The sequence below is a fragment of the Lynx canadensis genome, chromosome A3 (genome assembly GCF_007474595.2).
Source record: "Lynx canadensis isolate LIC74 chromosome A3, mLynCan4.pri.v2, whole genome shotgun sequence".
NCBI classification, from domain to species: Eukaryota; Metazoa; Chordata; class Mammalia; order Carnivora; family Felidae; genus Lynx; species Lynx canadensis.
Genome location: NC_044305.1, coordinates 114142452 through 114164234, shown reverse-complemented (window position 1 = coordinate 114164234; position 21783 = coordinate 114142452). Strand labels below are relative to the sequence as shown.

At 36.1% G+C, this 21783-nt stretch overlaps 1 protein-coding gene across 1 annotated transcript in view; it reads right to left on the bottom strand.

The window, feature by feature from the left end:
• MEMO1 (mediator of cell motility 1) overlaps window positions 1-21783 on the bottom strand; it is a 132015-nt gene that overhangs the window by 31409 nt on the left and 78823 nt on the right. The window contains 3 exon segments of the mRNA XM_030311356.3: window positions 6224-6335; window positions 8284-8396; window positions 15537-15605. Of these exon segments, the coding sequence (XP_030167216.2) occupies window positions 6224-6335; window positions 8284-8396; window positions 15537-15605 (294 nt within the window).

Genomic DNA, 21783 nt, shown 5'->3' with positions numbered 1-21783 from the left:
ATATAATCAATATGGACAAACGTAAGAATTACAAGACTTCAGCTTAAATATCTGGGTAAACTACACAAAATCAAGTTGCTGTTTTTTTTTATAATAGTCTAAGCACTTCAAGAGTTATCAAATCCTAACCACACTGAATTTATAAGATTGACTAGAACCTAAAGCAGAAGATGGGACAGATTTAAGTACACATTGTACTGTACTTTCAAGTTGTCTATGTTCCAAAATATTGGCAGTAACAAAAAGTAGTAAATGGCTAAGATAATAATGATGACTATTTTTATAATGAACATGAACGGTTTTAGAGTGCCATATTTCTCAATGGAACACTTTCAAAGTTACTAAAGCATTCTATTTACTCTGCACATTTCTCTGAACAAAAAATTGTGCAACTGAGGCAGAGGAATTGTTTTATATCTGGACTGTGGTGGATATATACAACTCTGCATTTGTCAATACTCACAGAATTCTGTGCCTTAAAGAGTACATTTTACTGTATATATAAATTGCCAAAAAAATCAATTAAAATTTTAAACTGCAAACAAACAGTACATGGGTATGACACAGAAAGAATGTGGGGGGGGGGGGGGAGGACATTAAATGTAACTGAACAAGTAAAATAAAATGGAAAAAAAAGAAGAGCTGAGATCCAGTGCTGTTAATTTTCAGAGTTAACTCAATTTTTTCAAAATGGATCATTTCTACATATCCTAAATTAACTGTCTGAATACAATTATTAGCAATATAAAATTTATTATGAATCTCATAGTAAAGATATACATGGAAAAAAGGATCAAAATAAAGTACCTAAGATATTATCTCATTTGCAGGTTTTATTCACACAAATAAATATGTATGTAAATCTTATATATATAATATATAATACACAAACATATATGCATACGTATATTGTTAGCATATGCATAACAATTTCTACTACTAATCAACATGGTTGAGGAGAAGCAGGGAGGCTTTAAACTGTTAATTTTATTCTTTTTGATGCTATTTACATTTTGAAGCCATGTACGGTACTGTACAAGTATTTTTTTAATGTCAACAGGATCAAACCAAGCAAGGAGATTATGGGTCATATCATGTTTTCTCCTTTACACTACTCATTATTATTTTAAAAGTTGAAATGAGTATTGTTTTTTAAATCTGTTTAAGATAATACACAGAATTATAAGTAAACACCTAGGTATTTAATTTTTAAAAATCTGTAATGATTATAGTGAAAAAAATGAAAGAAAAGTTAGGAAATTAAATGGTCAATTGATTAAACTATTACATAAACTATACTACAACGTCTATGTATACTCAATCAAAAAGAGTAAAATGACATGGAAATATGGTCATGATATGAAAAGCAGCTAATAAAAAAGACATCTGACCTCATTTTGGGAAAACTATTTAATGAAAGTATTGCAAATGGGAAGATCATTATAATTCACTTAACAATTAATTACAGGAAATCCTTTTGTGTACCAGGTACCGAGCTGGGCACGGAAGGTGAAGACAAGCTGCCCTCAGGCACAGAGAGATTGGGGAATTACCAGGGATAGGTGACAAACAGGTAATCACCAAAAGAGCTATTTAACTGCAGTGGTACTATGGTAGGCTGTCTTTAGGTAACATCCCTGAAAATTCCTCCCACTTCTGAATGCTCATGCCAACTCCTCCCATGAAAAGTAGAGTCTCTTTCTCCTCCCCTTGAACCTAGCCTTGAAACTTGCTTCAACGAGTAGAATATGGCCTGACACTGTGCCAGTTCCAAGCCTAGATATTACAAGGCCTGAACAATTCTAGCCTGCTTTCTTGCTGCCCTGAACTGCCATGAACTTCATATAGTCCAAGGCTATCCTGCAAGAGGACACCATGGGAAGAGAGAGGCCCTGAAGGGCAAGTGACAACAGGTGGAGATGGGAGATGGGAGATCATGAAGACGAGAACCAAGCTGCCTCAGCAGACAACCAGCATCACAGCCCCAGACAACAAGTGAAGGCATCTTAGAGCCTTCAGCCTACATCAGCCTGCTTCAACTGGCAGCAGATGAAACAGAGACGAGCTGTAAGCACTCACCCCTGACAAAATGTCTAGTTCAGGGTCATAAGCAAAAAAAAAAAAAAAAAAAAAAAAGGCACTTTGAGGTGATTTGTTATGCTATATACAGTAGGTAAGTGAGACGAACAATGGTGCTTAAAAAGGTTACTACTGGAACAGAAAACCTAAAACATTGGCTTTGAGGACACAGAGGCAGGCAGAATCGAAAGGGCATGAAGACAGTAAACTGGAAGAGCAGTAAGGAAACTGCTATGCAAGACCAGGAGAAAAGGGGCCCGTATTGTTTACTGTCACAACAATTAGCATAATTACACACAATTCCAAGTAGTAACTTAGAACATTAAAAATATACCTAGTGAACACGTAGATCTAGCTAAGAAGATTTCCAGGCAAAATATTCAAAGTGTCACTGGCTTCTCTATAGCCAAGTGTGAGAAGGTAAAAGAAGAATAACATGAGCTAAAGAGTTACATGCAGAAGTTAAACGAAAGATTTCTAAGCAGGAGTTGCCTAGTTGAAAAATAGCTGTTTTTCATCACTAGCCTCTACAGATAGCAAGAGACTGTCAAAGAAACAACATAAAGACAAAGATCAAATTCGGAGTGCTGCCAATAAATCATGGGCTCACAATCATCAAATCAAAAATTCATCTGTAAAACCTTTTATTAAGACCACAAAAAGACTTTTTTTAAGTTTACTTATTTTGAGAAAGAGTGAGAGTAAGCAGCAGAGGGGCAGAGAGTGAAGGAGAAAGAGAGAATCCCAAACAGGCTCCACACTCTCAGCACAGTGTCCAATGCAGGCCTAGATCTCACAAACTGTGAGATCAGAACCTGAGCTGAGATCAAGAGTTGGACAGTTAACTGAATGAGCCCCCAAAACAGAAAGACTTAGTAAGGTAAGGCTTAAATACTCTCTTAGATAGGCAAAAGGGCTTCTAAGAACCTTACAGGATCCTAACTTGGGATCCAAAGTAGAGACAGTCCTGTCACTGAAAGAACTGTGGATGCAATTTTTGTCTAATGGAATGCACTTATAAACTGATAAATAGAAAACCCACAGTATTTAATGGAGTTCTATCCGTTTGGACTAAAACAAACACTGTTCCAAATGAAAAGAGAGAGGCCTTTAGGTTTTCAAACTGTCACATACATGAAGCCAACTGAAATGGCTACTTAGGTGTAAACAAGGCCCATTTCTTATGGAGAAATAAAAATGAGTCAGTGAGTAGAGCCAAGAGCCCAAAGGAGCAAGCTAAGAGCTGAGAAAAATAAGGAATTATGAAGCTGCAACCAGAAGCCAGAAACAAGCCATAATCAAAGAACATTCTCTGTTCCCTGATCAGATTCCACAAATGCTTTGGGTCAGAGGCTGCCATTCTTTCACTCTCCACTAGGAGGCTCTATTGTGATTAAGTGTTCCTGTCTCAAAATTGTATACTGAGTGTATGGCAGGGTGGGAATGGAGTAAAACTTGTCTTCTTAGTTCACAGGTATCCAAATCAAGAGGAGCTGTACCCAGAAAGCCTCATCCACATCTTAACCTCATGCAGATCATAAGGCAACAGACTTTGAACCTGAGGGTATAAATGAATGAGATTTCTGGGCATCTTAAGAGGGCTGAATACTGCATGTTGGAGAAACACTGAATTGCCCACCAGAAGAACTGTGGTAATCCATCTGCAAAGATGGCTGCCAACAATTCTTCCTATTCCTGTATACACGTGCTACTTCTCTCATCAAGAAAAGTATTGATCATCTATTTCTAATCCTGAAACCAATATTATACTATATGTTAACTAACTAGAATTTAAAAAAAAAAAAAAAAAGAGGCGGACTCTATTTATTTCTCCTTCCTTTAAATCTTGGCTGACATTGTGTTCTGCTTTAAAAAAGAGACTGTGATAAAAATAATGCCATGTAGTTTCAGACCTAGCCCTTAACAGGCTGAGAAACTTTTGTTTTTGTTCTCTTGTTACCAAAATCACCATGTAAACAAATCCAGGCTATCCTTCTAGACAGAAGCCAAGAAGAGAGAAAAGCCCTGGTTGATGAATGAACCAGCTACCTAGAGAACAAATGAGGTCAACTAACAACTAAAAACCAGCACTAAGGCCATCTTGGATCCTCTAACCCCATTCAGGTTACCTCAGTCAACTCTTCATGGACCAGAGCAAGGTGTCCCCTGCCTAAACTCTTGACCTAAAAATTTTGAGCAATAAAATAGTTGTGATTTTCAGCCTCTAAGTTTTGGAGCAATATCTTGTGCAGTAACACATAACTAATATACACAGTGAGTGCACCAAAGGCTATAAAGGAAAAGCACTAGGTACCTTCTAGGTACTAGTCAGTATCAGAGATGCAAATGTAATCTGGGAGAGAGGGAAGGTCTCTTGAGAAGTGATATAATTTAATAGTGGTTATTTAACACCATTTAATAGAAGGGGAATTATTAAAAAGAATTTTTGTTGATTTTAAGTTTCTATTTTCCTAAATTTTCAATATTACACATTTTACTTTTGAAATAACAACAAAAAATGTTATTTTGTTAAAACTTCCTTAAGGATATTGTTGGCTTTAATTGTACTGGTTCTAGTGTGTTGAAATTTACCAGGTCTAAAATATATTTTTTCATAACAAAATATGCAAACATTTCAGGAAATAATAAAAGTTTTCTCTTATTCTATGTAACTGAAGAATGGAGTGTTCTGATTATACTAGCATTCCGAGAAATAAACAGCATACATTGGTTTAACAATTTCTGAAGAATTAGAATGTAGTAAAACACAATTAACCTAAAATTATATTCTTTATAATTTATTATCACACTGATTTTTGGAAACTTCTTCAGGCATATACAATTCATCATAGTTATCACTGTGTATAGATGTGGATAACATAAGACTGAGAGAAGTTAAATAATACTTTGATAACAGAATTAAGAGTGGAAATGATCCAAAAAGACTACCATAATAGACTAAAACCAACAAGAAAAAATTAAACAGTAGTAACTGAGGGTTGAAAGGAAACCCCAAAAGTACAAGAGAGAAAATAATTCAATTTAACTGTATGAAAAAGACTTGGTTTTAGCTGACCACAAGTGTATTAGCCAATAGTATGTAAGCCATATCAGCATGAATAATGTTAATGTGATCTCGGGCTACATTGATCATTTAATCAAAAAACATTTACTGAAAACCTATATGATATATCCCGTATTTTACTAAGAGAATATAGGGACAAGATCCAGAAGGAATAATCTCACCACATTTAGAACTAGTGAAACTATGTACGGAATATTAAGTCCATATAAAGGAAACAGTTGAAAAATTAGAGAAATGTGACCTACAAAAGGAAGACTTTCTAATTTGAATACTGCCCTAAAAGAAGAAAGAAAGCTCTTTAAAAAATTTTTCTTTTTACAAAATACATTAATGACTATGTAATGGGCATTGCACTATGCACTGGGATACAAGTGAAGAATAAAATAGATACTGTCCTTGTCCTCATTCTACTTAGTAGTTTTGTGTACATCCTATCACTGGAAGACCTTTAGGAGTCCCAAATAATCTGTCACACATATTTTAAAAGATATTCATGTACTTTGCATAAGACTGAAATAAATGACCTTCTATGTAATTTCCAAATCTAAAATTGTGTGATTACTTACTTACAGCATAAAAGAATGTAACTGTTATTCTGAGATAAATGTCTAATGAATAAAATAACAGGCAGATCAACACACACACACACACACACACACACACACACACACACACACACACAGGTTTTTAAAATATTATCACCCAATAAAACAACCATTATCAATTCATATGGTCAGCCTTTATAGGCAAACTAGTCAAAACCAACTTCAATCCACAATAGGAAAATCTATCGCAAATTTTTATATCATTTCAAAGAACAAAAAAAACTTTTTTAGGACTTTTTATTTTTAAGTAATCTCTACACCCAGTGTGGGGCTCAGACTCACAACTCCAAGATCAAGAGGCACATGCTCTACCAACTGAGCCAGCGAGGCGCCCATCAAACAACAAAAAAATTTTTTTATATCTCCTTATCCTAAATATTTTACCCAGTGAAAATAATTCCAAAGAAATTAATATTTATGATTTCTCTGGGATTTCTTATATTAATCAGTATACCTTTCCATGGCTTTAGCTGTATAAGGCAAATGCATTTCAATACTGTGTTCGTCTTCATCTGTCTGCAGAGACATGCGTTCAAACATTCCTGTCTTCCATAGTTCTCCGTAAACTAAAGAGATTTCAAAATATAGTAAAACAAATATATTAATGTATATCCTCATTCTGTGAGACTCCACTCAGTAACAAAAAACTACACGCTTTGTCAAGAGACAGAAGTACCACATAATAATTTCCCTCATTTTTATCTTAAAAAAAGAAGAAAAAAGTAGCTTTTTATATACCAGACAAAGCAATAACACATGTAATGACTACTTAACACTTTCATATATTACACAGTTATATTAAAATAGTAATTCAAAATTTTCATCAGTTCTTTTCATTACATCTAAAATCACCTCTGGGTCTAAGCTTTTCCTTGACTTTAATCAGCACATGCCAACAAGAACATAGTTGATTAGAACTCCTAGTAAAATATGGCAAAGCCACTGATCTACCTACTTGTGAGGTTAATAATACAGTTTTTATGTTTTGTTTTCTTTTATAATAAAATCTATGGGATTATTATTTCCCACCTCAGATGCCTGCCACACTGGGAACAGAAAATTCCTAGGAAGCATGCTATATTCCTCAAAATTAAAAATTAGGCCTCTGGGGCAGCCCAGAACATAAATTCACCAGAGTACCATGCCATAAATAATCTTAAAATGATCTAGTAATTCAGACCCTTCTGATAAATCAAACTTAAAACTGGATATTGTATCAAAAAAAAGATGAAATTTAATATGTAAAATGAGTAAGAATAGTTTTATCATAGAAGAGAACCAACATTTTTATAAATGGGTTTACCAATATCAGAGAAAGACACAAATGATAGTATAACTCTTTTTTTTTGTTTTTTGTTTTTTTTTTGCAAAACTATACCTTATTAAAAATCATCCATTCCCTCATTAGGATGCTATCTAAAACCAAAATTTTCTGAATGCCCCAAGGTATTAAAAATAAAGTGTGTCCCCTAAGAGCATCACAGAGAGTAGTAAGGCTAGTTATACTCCAGCTTCATTAGTAAAAATTATTCTAACAACAAATTACTAATACTCCATGGTAATGAAAACCCCAAACTATGAAAAATTAGGCCTAAAAATAGGAAAACGAGCTGATTATCTATTTTGCAAATGGCTTCTTTCATTCTACAGAAGAATGTGTTCCAAAATTTCTAGAAACAATAAGCACACAACATACTTAAAATGTAATTTGATGCCCTGGAAGAATACACAGCAAGTTATGAAGATGGTCTTTGGGAAAGTAAACGGAATTCAGATAAGGGAAAAATTCTGAGTCAACTGTGGATGGTAAGTACAAGAATATTTGTTACACTATTCTCTGTACTGTTCTATATTTTTAAAATTATGCTCCCCCCTCGTCCAAAAATACTATTATAAAGTCAAAGGTTTTAATTTATACATTCAATGGATAAAGTGAGATACAACTAAATAAAGATGTGATTTCTAAAATCCTATGGAAAAAATATATCAAAGTAACAGGCATGTTTTAAAAATAAAATACACGAGATTTATTTCAGCTTTTGTTTCAGAGTTTCACAAGTACCATCTTATTTCTTTTCCCCCATAAAGATTATTTGAGAGGAAATAAAGGCATTATCACCATAATCTATTTACAATGAGGCAAGTAATAACACAGAGGCAGACTAACATGTCCAGGATCTTTCATCAAGTTACGGTGCATACTAACTTCTTGTCTCGTGGTATAGTGAGTACATGGTACTTCCCCCAATACAGATGTAACCACTAACAGTCTGGAGACTAGTGGACCTGACAGAGATTTTTGTGGCTGGCAAAAAAAGTCTAGTCATCTTTTAGGCATACAGAAGATATCCTTTCTTTGTTTTTGCTGTTTGCAGATAAGTTGCAATCAATTTTATCTTTAAAACTGAGAGAATACTTACAATATTCACATTTTCAATTTTTTAAATTAACTTACAATTCTTATTTTAAAAACTCTTTAGCTGTTTAAAAGCTATAAGATTTCTATATACTTACTCTTTTGGTCAATACGAAGGTCATACAGAGGTGTCCTATATATATCCACACTGGAAAGTGCACATCGAGAGAGGGGCACATGATGAGAAGGCCCAAGGATGAAAATTCTCCGGCTAGGAGATACACAACAAAAAGCACAGAACAATTGCACTTCTACACAAACCTTATTAAACGAAAGGGAAAAAAACAAGTAATTTTTAAAAATCACATGTGGTACCATTTTCCTTCTTGACTGATTTCATTACCTACTGTTATGAACTAAATTATGCACCCCTAAAATTTATGGTGAAGTTCCATCCCAGTACCTCAGAACATAACCATATTAGGAGCTAAGGTATTTAACACATCATTAAGTTAAAATGAGGCTGTTCATGTAAGGACTGAATCCAGTGACTGGTATCCTTATAAGAAGGGGAAGAGATGCCAGGGGTGCACATGCACAGAGAGGCGACCATGTGAAGAGGCATCAAGAAGACAGCCGTCTGCAGGCCAACGAGACAGGCTTCAGGAGAAACCAACTCTACCAGCACCTTCATCTTAGACTTCCAGCCTCTGAACTGTGAGAAAATAAATTTCTGTTGTTTTCAGCCACCTACTTCATGGTATTTTATTACGGCATCCCTAGCAAACTAATATGCCCACTAATGATTTGCTTCTCAGTTAATTAAATTCAATTCCTTATCTTTGTCTTTTTGTTGGAAGGCCTTTAAAGGAACCATTTTCAACACCTAGGCATACTAGTTATTGATTTACTGATCTACAGTAAAGCAACTGATATGCTTAAAATCATTTCTGTATTCACAATGCCTGAGATACAGAAGGTTGTCAGTAGCTATATTAACTGAATTTAAACATTTCAGCTATTAAATAAAATCTTAAAATACTAACACATTCTAACCTTGCCTCCGAAGATCTGCCACAATTTTAATAGAAATACATAATAGCATAATTTATAAAACTCCATACAAAATATCACTACAAAGAACCATTCTGATAAAGTTATTTCCACATTTCTACCATAGCAGAGAAAAAAGGAATCTTGTTGAGAAAAATTCTGTATAATAAGCTTTCCCTGTTCCCATTCAAGTAGAAGTCATTCTCAAAAACAAAGAAATTTGATTATGTGTTATTTGCACTATAGCTAAAGAAAAGAACTGGGTTAAACTATAGCTTAAATCTTTGTAATCCCTTTATCTTGACATCAAGAGTAAAATTAACTTCCCCTCATTTTACCTCAAACATCCCTACAATCTAAATTCTAAAACTATCCATTTTCTCTGTTTTCCCAGATTCATATGAACGAAACTTCCCCCCACCACACATACACACAAACTTTTAGACTCGAGAAACCAAACCTATGAGAAAGAAGGGGTTATATGATAAGCTATGTACCTAGAAAAAATTAATTACTACTCATTGCTCAATTAATGGACAAAGACTGAGACATGACCTAGTTTTTTCATATCAAAAATTTGCAAGTAGGGGCACCTGGGTGGCTCAGATGGTTAAGCGTCTGACTTTGGCTCAGGTCATGATCTGGCAGTTCATGAGTTAGACCCCCACATGGGGCTGTGTGCTGACAACTCAGAGCCTGAAGCCTGCTTCAGATTCTTTGTCTCCCTCTCTCTCTGCCCCTCCCCCGCTCATTCATTTTCTCTCTCTCTCTCTCTTAAAAATAAAACATCAAAAAAAAAAAAACCTAAAAAAAAAAAAAAAAATGGAAAAAAACTTGCAAGTCAAGGAATGTACTTAGGCAATATACTTATTTTCATAAAATTCAATTACAGCTAAGACAACCTATTGTCTGCTATATGTTACATGCTATGGCTGCGGGAGGGGACGGTAAGAATGCTGTGGATAAGGAAACAGCAATTCTCAGTTTAGAGTCCCAAAACTTCCTCAAGATGTCATATACAGAAAACCATAAGACCTGAACCACAGGCCATTTCTAGTTAAAATCATAATCTCCTTTCCTCCCCCTCTTCTTACACTACTAATACTCACTTCTTGTCATCACCTCTAGGAGCAAATCAACAACCATTTACACACACATACACACACACACCAAAGATCAAATCAAATTACAATCCTAAATGAACAAAAGAGCTACCAGTATGTCCTCTTAACAGTACATAAATATCACCACAGTTTTTAAAATTAAAGTCTAATGTGGGAAACAGACAATGGTAACTCTGAGTGCTCAGGTGACTTGCCTAAGGATGGCTATTACATGAACCAAGAATCAAGTATGAAAAAGAAGGCATTTTTATGACTGAGGAATGCATTTCTATGAAAAGACAGAAGAATAGAATATTTAAAATCAGAACACTTCTAGGAAATCCATCATATATAATTAAAATATGAGATGACTTTTAAAACACCAATTTAAACTCAAGACATAGATACGTTTCTAGGTAAGTGTAGCAAGGTTCTAACAGTGACCAAAATAGGAGCACTACTCCAGAAATAAACATCAGAGGTCAGCATGTAAAGTCTAATTGCCTCCTCTGGTACCTGACTATTTATTTACCTTGTTCACCTTTTTTGCCAGACCCAACCTGGATGAAATGGTAACACCTACAGGGAAGAGTTCCCACTCATCTGAATTCGCCAGTTGTGTACCCAACAGACTCCTTCTAGTTTGGCAGAAACTCACTCATATGCAACACAGAAAAAAAGTTTAGGTCACATCAATATAAAACCCTTATAAGTGATGAACCCCAAAATTAAAAAAGGCTACATGACAATGAAAAGAAGGAAAAAAAAGTGCATAATCTCAAAATGGGTCTCTTTGTTGGCTACATGCCAACCAAATTAATAATGTAAATAAAAAACACTATTTTCTTTCTTTCTGCTAGATTGCTAGATCCATAAACACCAAGGCCACAGGAATATTTTGAAGAGAAGTAAGTAATACAGGCATTGGAAGCAACGTCACTTTCCCTTCCTTCAATTAATTTCAAAATTCTTGCAATTAAACACACTCTTGGTTTCAGCTCAGGTCATGATCTCACGGTTCATGTTATTGAACCTTGCATCAGGCTCTGCACTGACGGTGAGGGTCCTTCTTGGGATTCTCTCTCTATCTCTCTCTGCCCCTCCCCTGCTTGCACTCTCTCCCTTTCAAAATAAATAAATAAAACTTAAAAAGAAAGAAAGGAATGTAGTTCATATATAATACCTCCAGAGAATTCACATTTGTGGAATTACTTACTACAAGAATTATAGTCTATGCATCAAATATGTAAGTTACCTTAGTATCTGCCCTTATAAATATTCAACAATTTAATCTAAATAATGGAATACAAGTAATTCTCTAAAGATGTTTCCTGGCAAGTGGAGATATTTTAACTGAAGAACTAAATGACATGTGGCCACAAAGAAGATTCCTTTGGCTCTCTTTTCCTAACTGAAAGGCTTTCTGAAAGATATAAATCAAAATCAAATTACTATCTAAGTACATCCTGAATTCCAGGTTTTTAATTAAAGTTTTAGTAATAGGAAAAGACTCAGCAATGATAATTATGGGAAAGAACTTAATTGCATCATTTTTTAAATTCCTTTACTCCTTTTGAAACATAAATCAGATCCTATCACTCCCTTGCTGAAAAAGTCTTGGGGCACCTGTGTGGCTCAGTCAGTTAAGTGTTCGACTTCAGCTCAGGTCATGATCTCACAGTCCGTGAGTTCAAGCCCTGCATCAGGCTCTGCATGACAGCTCAGAGCCTAGAGCCTGCTTCGGATTCTGTGTCTCCCTCTCTCTCTGCCCCTGCCCTGCTCTCTCTTTCTCTCTCTCTCCCTCCCTCTCTCTCTGCCCTTCCCCCACTTGTTCTCTCTCTCTCTCTCTCTCAAAAATAAATAAATGCTAAAAAAATTTTTTAAAGTCTTTCAGTGATTTTTCATATAATTGGAGGATAAGATCTAAAATCCTTAAAATGGGTTCTAAAGTCTCAGTGAACTAGCCCTGTCTTGCATTACTTTCCCCACCCCCACCCCTTGATCACAATAGTCTATGATACTGGTCTTGCGGTTCTTTGATGACTGGAACAACTACATCTAGGCGAAAGCCTTCACACATGCTACTGTTCCTTCTGCTTGGCTTCAAAATCATTTCCTTCCCCAAAATCAAATGCCTTCCCCAACACCTTTCCCATAATCTAAATCCAATCATCCTGGTATCACCGCATTTCTTGAATTGTGGACTGTAGATGCCTCAAGACCCTTCCAAGAAGTCCACAAAATCAATACCGTTTTAGTAATAATGAGGAACCTGCCTTTCCCACTATGTTGCCATCTGCATTTATGGTACAAAAATGCGGCTGGGTAAATTAAACCATTAGCACATCAGAACTGTGATCAAGATAATGGAATCAGAACGCACTACTAGTCATACATCCGTTACCTCCACCCACACCAAGGTTTTTTGCTTGTTTTTTTAAGGCCAGTATCACTTACTTCCAATAAATCTTGAACTCTGAGTAAAATTTTATAAAAATATTTTGTATGACAAATGTTTAAATTTGTAGTGATTGAAATGCATAAAGCACTTTTGATATATATAGAATTATGTCTCAGGGAAAACATTTGTGTGATTTTTGAGTGTAATCCAAACCTAGACCTTTTTTTCATGGAACACAATTTTTACTTCAAAAAATGACTGTAGTCAAATTATGGCTATTCCAATTTAGGTACTTAGCAGAAATTTCCTAGAAAACGAACAAAATTGGCCTGCCACTTCAAAGAAAACATTACCCAAGATATACCTGAAGTTTTCCAGTGAAAATTAGACTTCTGCAAAACTTCTACGACTATGAAATTAACAGCTTCCCAATAATTAAAGATATTTCTGATGAAATTTGTGGTAATATCAACAAATGTGTTTTTTTGGCACTTTCTAATGAAATGTCAACATTCAAAAGATTGGCATAACTCAATTAACAAATATCTTCTAGGGGTGCCTGGGTGATTCAGTCCGTTAAGCAACCGAATTCGGCTTGTCAGGACCTCACAGTTTGTGACTTCAAGCCCCATGTTGGGCTCTGGGCTGACAGCTCAGAGCCTGAAGCCTGCTTCGGATTCTGTGTCCCTCTCTCTCTGCCCCTCCCCCATTCGCATTCCCTCCCTATCTCTCTCTCTCTCTCTCTCTCTCTCTCTCTCTCTTTCTTTCTCAAAAATAAACATTAAAAAAAACAAATATCATCTAAATGTTCTATGTAAGATGTTAATGAAATGATGCAAAGGTAAAAGATCCATTCAAAGTACAAGATAGTACAAAAGATGATCGTGGTTGACATGTAGGGAATGAATTAGTATGGAAGGTAAGAATGGAAGCTAGTGGTATAGAATTTAATCTCTCTTGGACTGTTATTTCTTCTCTATACTTTTCATAGTTCCCAGGAGGATGTTCTTTCTCTATTTTCTCAAAGAACTTTGTAACACTGCCAATCTCAAGGACAGCCACCTTCAAGAGAATACAGCTATGACTGTGAATTATTTTTAACATTAGGACCTTTAGATTTATTCAAAATTCAATTATTATATACTAATTACAAAAATAGGCTGATCACATCATCATGCATCATTTGCCTCTCTTTACTCACTCACTTTATCATCATCATCTTAGTCCTTGGCTTTCTTCCTTTTTCTCTTTTTCTTCCCATTCTCACTTTCTATCCACTTATTTAATACATGCTTTCTGCTTCTACCAATATAGATTCTATATCTCTCTACATAACATTATCAAATAGAAAAAGGTTTGGGAGGGGCGCTTGGGTGGCTCAGTTGGTTAAACGTCCAACATTGGCTCAGGTCTCCAATGTCGGCTCAGGTCGTGATCTCACAGTTCCTGAGTTAGAGCCCAACATCGGGCTCTGTACTCATAGCTCAGAGCCTGGAGCCTACTTCAAATTCTTGTCTCCCTCTCTGTGCCCCATCCCCACTCATGCTTTGTCTCTCTCTGTCTTAAAAGTAAATAAAAAACATTAAATATAGAAAGAAAGAAAGAAAGAAAGAAAGAAAGAAAGAAAGAAAGAAAGAAAGAAAGAAAGAAAGAAAAAGGTTTGGGAAAGGCTATCATATAAACTACGTTTGATTATCACTGATTTACAGACCCAGGATCAAATGAAGGAAGCTTCTGAAAATCTTTCCAATCTATTTTTGCTCTTACATATGAAATACATTAGTTAAAATTGTACATTAAATAGGTATTAAATACTTGCTAAAACACTCCTCAAAACATAAATGAAGGCTAACCAAAACTTCATCAATTTGGCAACATTATTTTATTTATTATGAAAAACTTACTAAAAATAATTTCCAACAGAGGTATGATACAATGAGCAGAGCACACTACATAAGAACAAAAAAGAGCATCTCTTTTGAACAAATTGCTCAAAGGCAAAGGAGTAGGCTGTGGGGTGAGGCTTCCTTTTTAAACTCATGGCTGCTGTGAGTTACTTCCTTGGAATGATTACATCCACCGCCACTAGCACAACTCGAACCTAGCAATCAACATTTGACACAGGGAAGATAACTGACTTTACCTATGTGTAGAGTGTCTGTAAAACTAGCATACAGACTGGAGCCTGATACTGGTTCACATTTGTGAATTAACTATTTAAATAAACTGCTAGTCAGTAAATTAAGTAATTTGGGTGACTATTTCTAGCAGAAGCTTTTCCAACTTCACAAATTTCTTATTTTAGAGAATAGTGTATCACTTTATAAGTCTCAATTTGCCAGAAAAATATTTTAAAGCTAATTTCAGAGCTCCCACCAAATTACTAAGAGCTAACATGCTTCAAACGCCATATTAAGTTCACTATCAGATTCTAAAATAATTCAGCTACTTCATCTTCTCAATGAAATATTATTTTCTTTCATTAACCACAAGTACAATAAAGAATTTTTAATTACAAAATGATTAACACAGAACAAAGTCCTCTGCATTCTTCTTAAAGATGTTCATCTCCTCGGTTTTGAAAGAAAACTTTAAAAACCAAAATATTTAACCTTCTAACAGTTCCACAACTAAACATTTACCAACAAAAGGAAAAGTCAAGACTAAATGTTCAGAAATGAAAAACAATACAAAAGCTTCTCATAATCTACAGAAGGTATTAAATAAAAAGTCAAATTCCTAATGAAATCGAGTATATGACAATAAGCACGCAAAAGCAAATTACTTCATGACAGAGCAGTTATGATATAATTCCCAACCTTTTCCCATTTAAACAAAACCATGTATTACTTACGTAATGGATGGATCCACTTGTTTGTAAGCATGAGCAGCACAAGACCCACAGTACGTATATCCTGCATGGCTAAAAAACAAAATGTTTTTAAATTTAATCATCAGATTCAAAATCAAGATGTTCTGAAACAAAAAAACCTTTTGAAAGAAATAAAACTATGGCAAACATAACAGAAGTGAGTGTAAAAATAAAAGCAATATAGCTAATGATGCAAACTCTAGAAGACAACAGAAAACACATAATTGCTTTATGTTCCAATTTAAAATTTTAAAAAGTCTTTTGTAACATTTTTGGTCTACAGGACAATTAAATTTAGATATTCAAGGCTTACTTGAAGTTGCTAATGTAATACTAATAGAATTTATACATTCCTCTTCAATACCATTAGCAGACTATTACATAGTAGTAAGACCAAGAGCAAGTCAAATCTAAATAAATCAAATATCCTATAAAATAACTCATCTTGGGGCGCCTGGGTGGCGCAGTCGGTTAAGCGTCCGACTTCAGCCAGGTCACGATCTCGCAGTCCGTGAGTTCGAGCCCCGCGTCGGGCTCTGGGCTGATGGCTTGGAGCCTGTTTCTGATTCTGTGTCTCCCTCTCTCTCTGCCCCTCCCCCATTCATACTCTGTCTCTCTCTGTCCCAAAAATAAATAAACGTTGAAAAAAAAAATTTTTTTTTAAATAAAATAACTCATCTTTTTTAAATTTCTTTTTATTTTTTAAACTTTTTTCTCAAATGTTTATGAAATTCTAGTAATTAACATATAGTGTAATATTGGTTTCAGGAGTACAATTCAGTGATTCATCACTTACATACAACACCCAGTGCTCATCACAAGTGCCCTCCTTAACAACCATCACCCATTTACCCCAGCCCCCACCCACCACCCCTCCAGCAACCTGTTATTCTCTATAGTTAAGAGTCTCCTTGGGAATGAAAGCTGGTGCAGCCACTCTGGAAAACAGTATGGAGGCTCCTCAAAAAACTAAAAATAGAACCACCCTACGACCCAGCAATTGCACTACTAGGCATTTATCCACGGGATACAGGTGTGCTGTTTCAAAGGGACACGTGCACCCCCCATGTTTAGAGCAGCACTATCAACTATAGCCAAAGTATGGAAAGAGCCCAAATGTCTATTGATGGATGAATGGATAAAGAAGATGTGGTATATATATACAATGGAGCATTACTTGGCAATCAAAAAGAAGGAAATCTTGCCATTTGCAACTACATGGATGGAACTGGAGGGTATTATGCTAAGTGAAATTAGTCAGAGAAAGACAAAAATCCTATGACTTCACTCATATGAGGACTTTAAGAGACAAAACAGATGAACATAAGGGAAGGGAAACAAAAATCATATAAAAACAGGGAGGGGGACAAAACAGAAGAGACTCATAAATATGGAGAACAAACTGAGGGTTACTGGAGGGGTGGTGGGAGAGGGGATGGGCTAAATGGGTAAGAGGCACTAAGGAATCTACTCCTGAAATCATTGTTGCACTATATGCTAACTAATTTGGGTGTGAATCTTAAAAATAAAAAGTAAAATTAAAAAAAAAAAAGTCTCCTAAAAAAAAAAAAAGAGTCTCCTATGGTTTCTTATAACATAACATACAGGGATATATTAATTTCAGGTATATAAGATATGATTCAACAATTCTATTCATTTCTCTGTGTTCATCAAGAAGTATATACTCTTAACCCTTTTTACCTATTTCACCCATCAACCTCACAGACCTCCCCTCTGGCCACTACTAGTTTGTTCTCTGTATTTAATAGGTTGGTTTTTGTTTGTCTCTTTATTGCTTTGTTCGTTTTATTTTTTAAATTTTACATTGGAGTGAAATACTGTATTTGTCTTTCTCTGACTTACTTCACTTGATACCCTCTAAATCAATCTATGCTGTTGCAAATGGCAAGCTCTCATTCTTTTTTATGGCTGAGTAATATTCCTCTGTGTGTGTGTGTGTGTGTGTGTATCTCACATCTTCTTTATCCATTCATCTATTGATGGACTGAATTCTTATGTCCATAGCTAAGCAATGGCTGCAACTGACAAGTGTGGAACAATGAAAACACATGCCTGACATGAATGACTTCTCTGCTGATTAGATAAGTCTTCAAATATTAGGAAGAATAGGGGCGCCTGGGTGGCGCAGTCGGTTAAGCGTCCGACTTCAGCCAGGTCACGATCTCGCGGTCCGTGTGTTCGAGCCCCGCGTCAGGCTCTGGGCTGATGGCTCAGAGCCTGGAGCCTGTTTCCGATTCTGTGTCTCCCTCTCTCTCTGCCCCTTCCCTGTTCATGCTCTGTCTCTCTCTGTCCCAAAAATAAAATAAAAAAGGTTGAAAAAAAATTAAAAAAAAAAACTATTAGGAAGAATATTTCCTTCCATACTTTCATACACTTTTTTTTTAAATGTTTATTTTTGAGAGAGAGGGAGAGAGAGTAGGGGAGGGGCAAAGAGAGAGGGAAATAAAGAATCTCAAGCAGGCTCTGCAGTGTCTGCGCAGAGCCCAATTCAGGGCTCGAACTCCAACCAAGAGATTGTGACCCTGACACAAAAAACAGACACTCAGATCAATGGAACAGAACAGAAAACCCAGAAATGGACCCACAAATGTGTGGTCAACTAATCTTTGACAAAGCAGGAAAGAATATCCAATGGAATCAAGACAATCTCTTCAGCAAATGGTGCTGGGAAAACTGGACAGCAACACACAGAAAAATGAACCTGGACTACTTTTATACACCATACACAAAAATAAACTCAATGTGGATGAAAGACCCCAATGTAAGACAGGAAGCCATCAACATCCTCAAGGAGAAAGCAGGCAAAAACCTCTTTGATCTTGGCCACAGCAACTTCTTACTCAACATGTCTCCAGAGGCAAGGGAAACAAAAGCAAAAATGAACTATTGGGACCTCATCAAAATAAAAAGCTTCTGCACAGTGAAGGAAACAATCAGCAAATCTCAAAGGCAACTGACAGAATGGGAGAAGATATTTGCAAATGACGTATCAGATAAAGGATTAGTATCTAAAATCTATAAAGAGCTTATCAAACTCAACACCCAAAAAACAAATAATCCAGTGAAGAAATGGGCAAAAGACATGAATACACACTACTCAAAGGAAGACATCCAGATGGCCAACCGACACATGAAAACATGCTCAACATCACTCATCACCAGGGAAACACAAATCAAAACCACAATGAGATATCACCTGACACCTGTCAGAATGGCTAACATTAACAACTCAGTCAACAACAGATGTTGGCGAGGATGCGGAGAAAGAGGATCTCTTTTGCATTGTTGGTGGCAATGCAAGCTGGTGAAGCCACTCTGGAAAACAGTATGGAGATTCCTCAAAAAAATTAACAACAGAGCTACCCTATGATCCAGCAATTGCACTACTAGGTATTTATACAAGGGATACAGGTGTGCTGTTTCGAAGAGACACATCCATAGCCAAAGTACGGAAAGGCCCAAATGTCCATTGATGGATGAATGGATCCGTCATTGTATATAGAATCTAGTGAATATACCAGGATGGCAAATAAGCACACAAAAGAATGCTCAACGTCATTCAGTCACTATGGAAAGGCAAATTAAAACTACAAAAAGCTACCACTAAACAGCCAGTAGAATAACTGAAACCAAAAAACGTGACCATATCAAGTATGTTAAGGATGCAGAAGTGAAATTCGAGCTATACTCAAAATGTAAAGTGGAAATGTATACTGGAAATGTAAAATGTTACAACCACTTTCGAAAACAGTTTGGCAATTTCTTAAAAAGTTAAATATACTCCTACCATATGACCCAGCTTTCCACTCCCAAGAAAAACGAAAGCATTATTACCACAAAGATTTGTGCACAAATGCTCATCCCAGCTTTATTTGCAACAGTAAAAAACTGGAAACCTAATTCCTCAAAAGATGAATGGATAAATAAATCGAAGTATAGAGGTGCCTGGGTGGCTCAGTCGGTTAAGCGTCCAACTTTGGCTCAGGTCATGATCTCGTGGTTTTTGAGTTTGAGCCCCATGTTGGGCTCTGTGCTAACAGTTCAGAGCCTGGAGCCTGCTTCAGATTCTGTGTCTCCTTCTCTTTCTGCCCCTACCCTGCTCTCATTCTCTCTCTCTGAAAAATAAATAAACATTAAAAACAAAAACACAAAAAAATGGAGATACAGTCATATAATGGAAAACTCTCCAGCAACAGAAAGGAACTACTGATACACCCAGAAATAATTATACTTAAAAATATGGTTAAAAAAAAAATAGAGAACGCAACAAAGAGTTCATACTGTATCATTACACTAAAAAATAAAAACTAATCTGTAGCAACAAAGAATAAGTCAATGGATGTGACTGGAAAGGGGAGGCAGAGAGGTACAGAAGGGATGAATCACAAAAGGGCACAAGGAAACTTGAGGATGATGAATATGTTCATTATCTTCACTGTGATGGTTTCATAGGTGTATACATATTTCAAATGTATCCAATTGTACACTTTAAATATATGCAGCTGCAGGTTAACCTACCACAATAGAGCTGTTTTAAAAAGGGCCATCATCTGATCTAGCTTAAGATATGAATAGAGAAAAAGAGATTCACATAAGTCAATCACAGCAATACAGGATAGTAGTGTGCTTAATCAGGAGTTAAGTAATATGGTACCTACACTAAGCACACTGAAATCACTAAAGGTTTTATTGGTTGGGTTAATGGTAGTCACTCTATCCGTATACTTCTGGCAAGAGAGCCTATCAAGTTGCTTTAGTATAGCAATATTCTCCACAACCCGGTTCTAATCTTAGCCAGAAGAAATGTAAGTTGTTCTATGGCTCAGCACATTCGGTTTTGCTGATCTTGATATTCTAGCCTAACCAGGGGCTCAATTGTTTCCAATTCGGTCCCCAATCCTCCAGTGCCAAACACCCCAGTACAAACTACTTCAGATTCCTGACAGCTGTTCCTGATCTTAACATTACTGGCTCCCCCTTGTCAATTCAGAAATATGTTAGCTTCCCTAGTCAGGTGGACCTTAAAAACCATTTGATCCACCAGCATCTGTCCTGGTCTGTATCAAACCAGAATATCTCAAATTTTCAATACTGCATTGCTCTCAGTTGTCACTCATATCCTATCCATCCATGTCCCAACCCTTATTCTTTAAATTGATACATCTTAGATCAGCTTTTCAGACTTTAATTCCTATTTGCCATTCTTCAATTTAAAGGCCCTGACCTTCATTCCATACTCCGATTTCTCAGTCTGTCTTTCCGGTGTGAATCTCTCCCAGTTTCATCAATCCTGTTCCTACTCAACCACAGTTCTTAAAAGCCAGAAAGTTGTCTTAGAAACGTGGGATTCTTGAAGTACAGATACGATAGAAATAATAGTAAGAGTAGAGAAGTAAAGGCACAAAGGAAGAGCATCAAAGTTGAAGGAAGAACATGTGCAAATGCCCCAAGTGTATGACGTAGGTGAGAAAATAGGAGACTGGCCTGAGTGGAACAAGAAGTAGTTTGAAGGCAGAGACAGACAAAGGAGTCTGGGCTTGATAAAACAAGTTACTGAAAAACTGCTGTACACTCTGGAGCAGTGTAGTGACAATACGAAACTGTTACTAGTCTAGAACTGAAAAATATAAGATCAGAGACAGGAAGTGTTAAATGGCTCTCTCTCAAAAATTTGGCCTGTGGTAGTAATGTCATGGTCTAGAAAGGTCTCAATGCCAGTGGGAAATGAGATATGAATGACCTACACTGTAAAAAGAAAAAGTGACATAGCTTAGTAACCAAGGAGGTATCGGGAAATGAGGAAGAGGAGAAGGAAGAGGGTAACTACGATAATGATAATAAACTAACATTTACTCAAAGCTTACTATGTGTCACTCATCCACGTAAGGCAAGACAGCAATTCACTGAATCCTCACACCAACCCTATGAGGTAGGAATTACTATTTTTCTTTTACAGATGAAGAAATTAAAGCAGAAAGGTTAAGATAGTTACTCTAAGTCACACAAATAGTAAGTGGCCACATCAGGACTTAAAAGGTAGGCAGTAGAGTTCCAGAACCCATTCTTAACCTCCATAAGAGACCTTTACATATTTTAAGGAAGAAGGGAATGTTTTTATGGTGTAGGAAAATCAACGACCCTAAGAACTGGAAGAATACCATATATCCTATAAGACTGTAGGGAAGGTGGGTGGTTCTGAAAACATGAT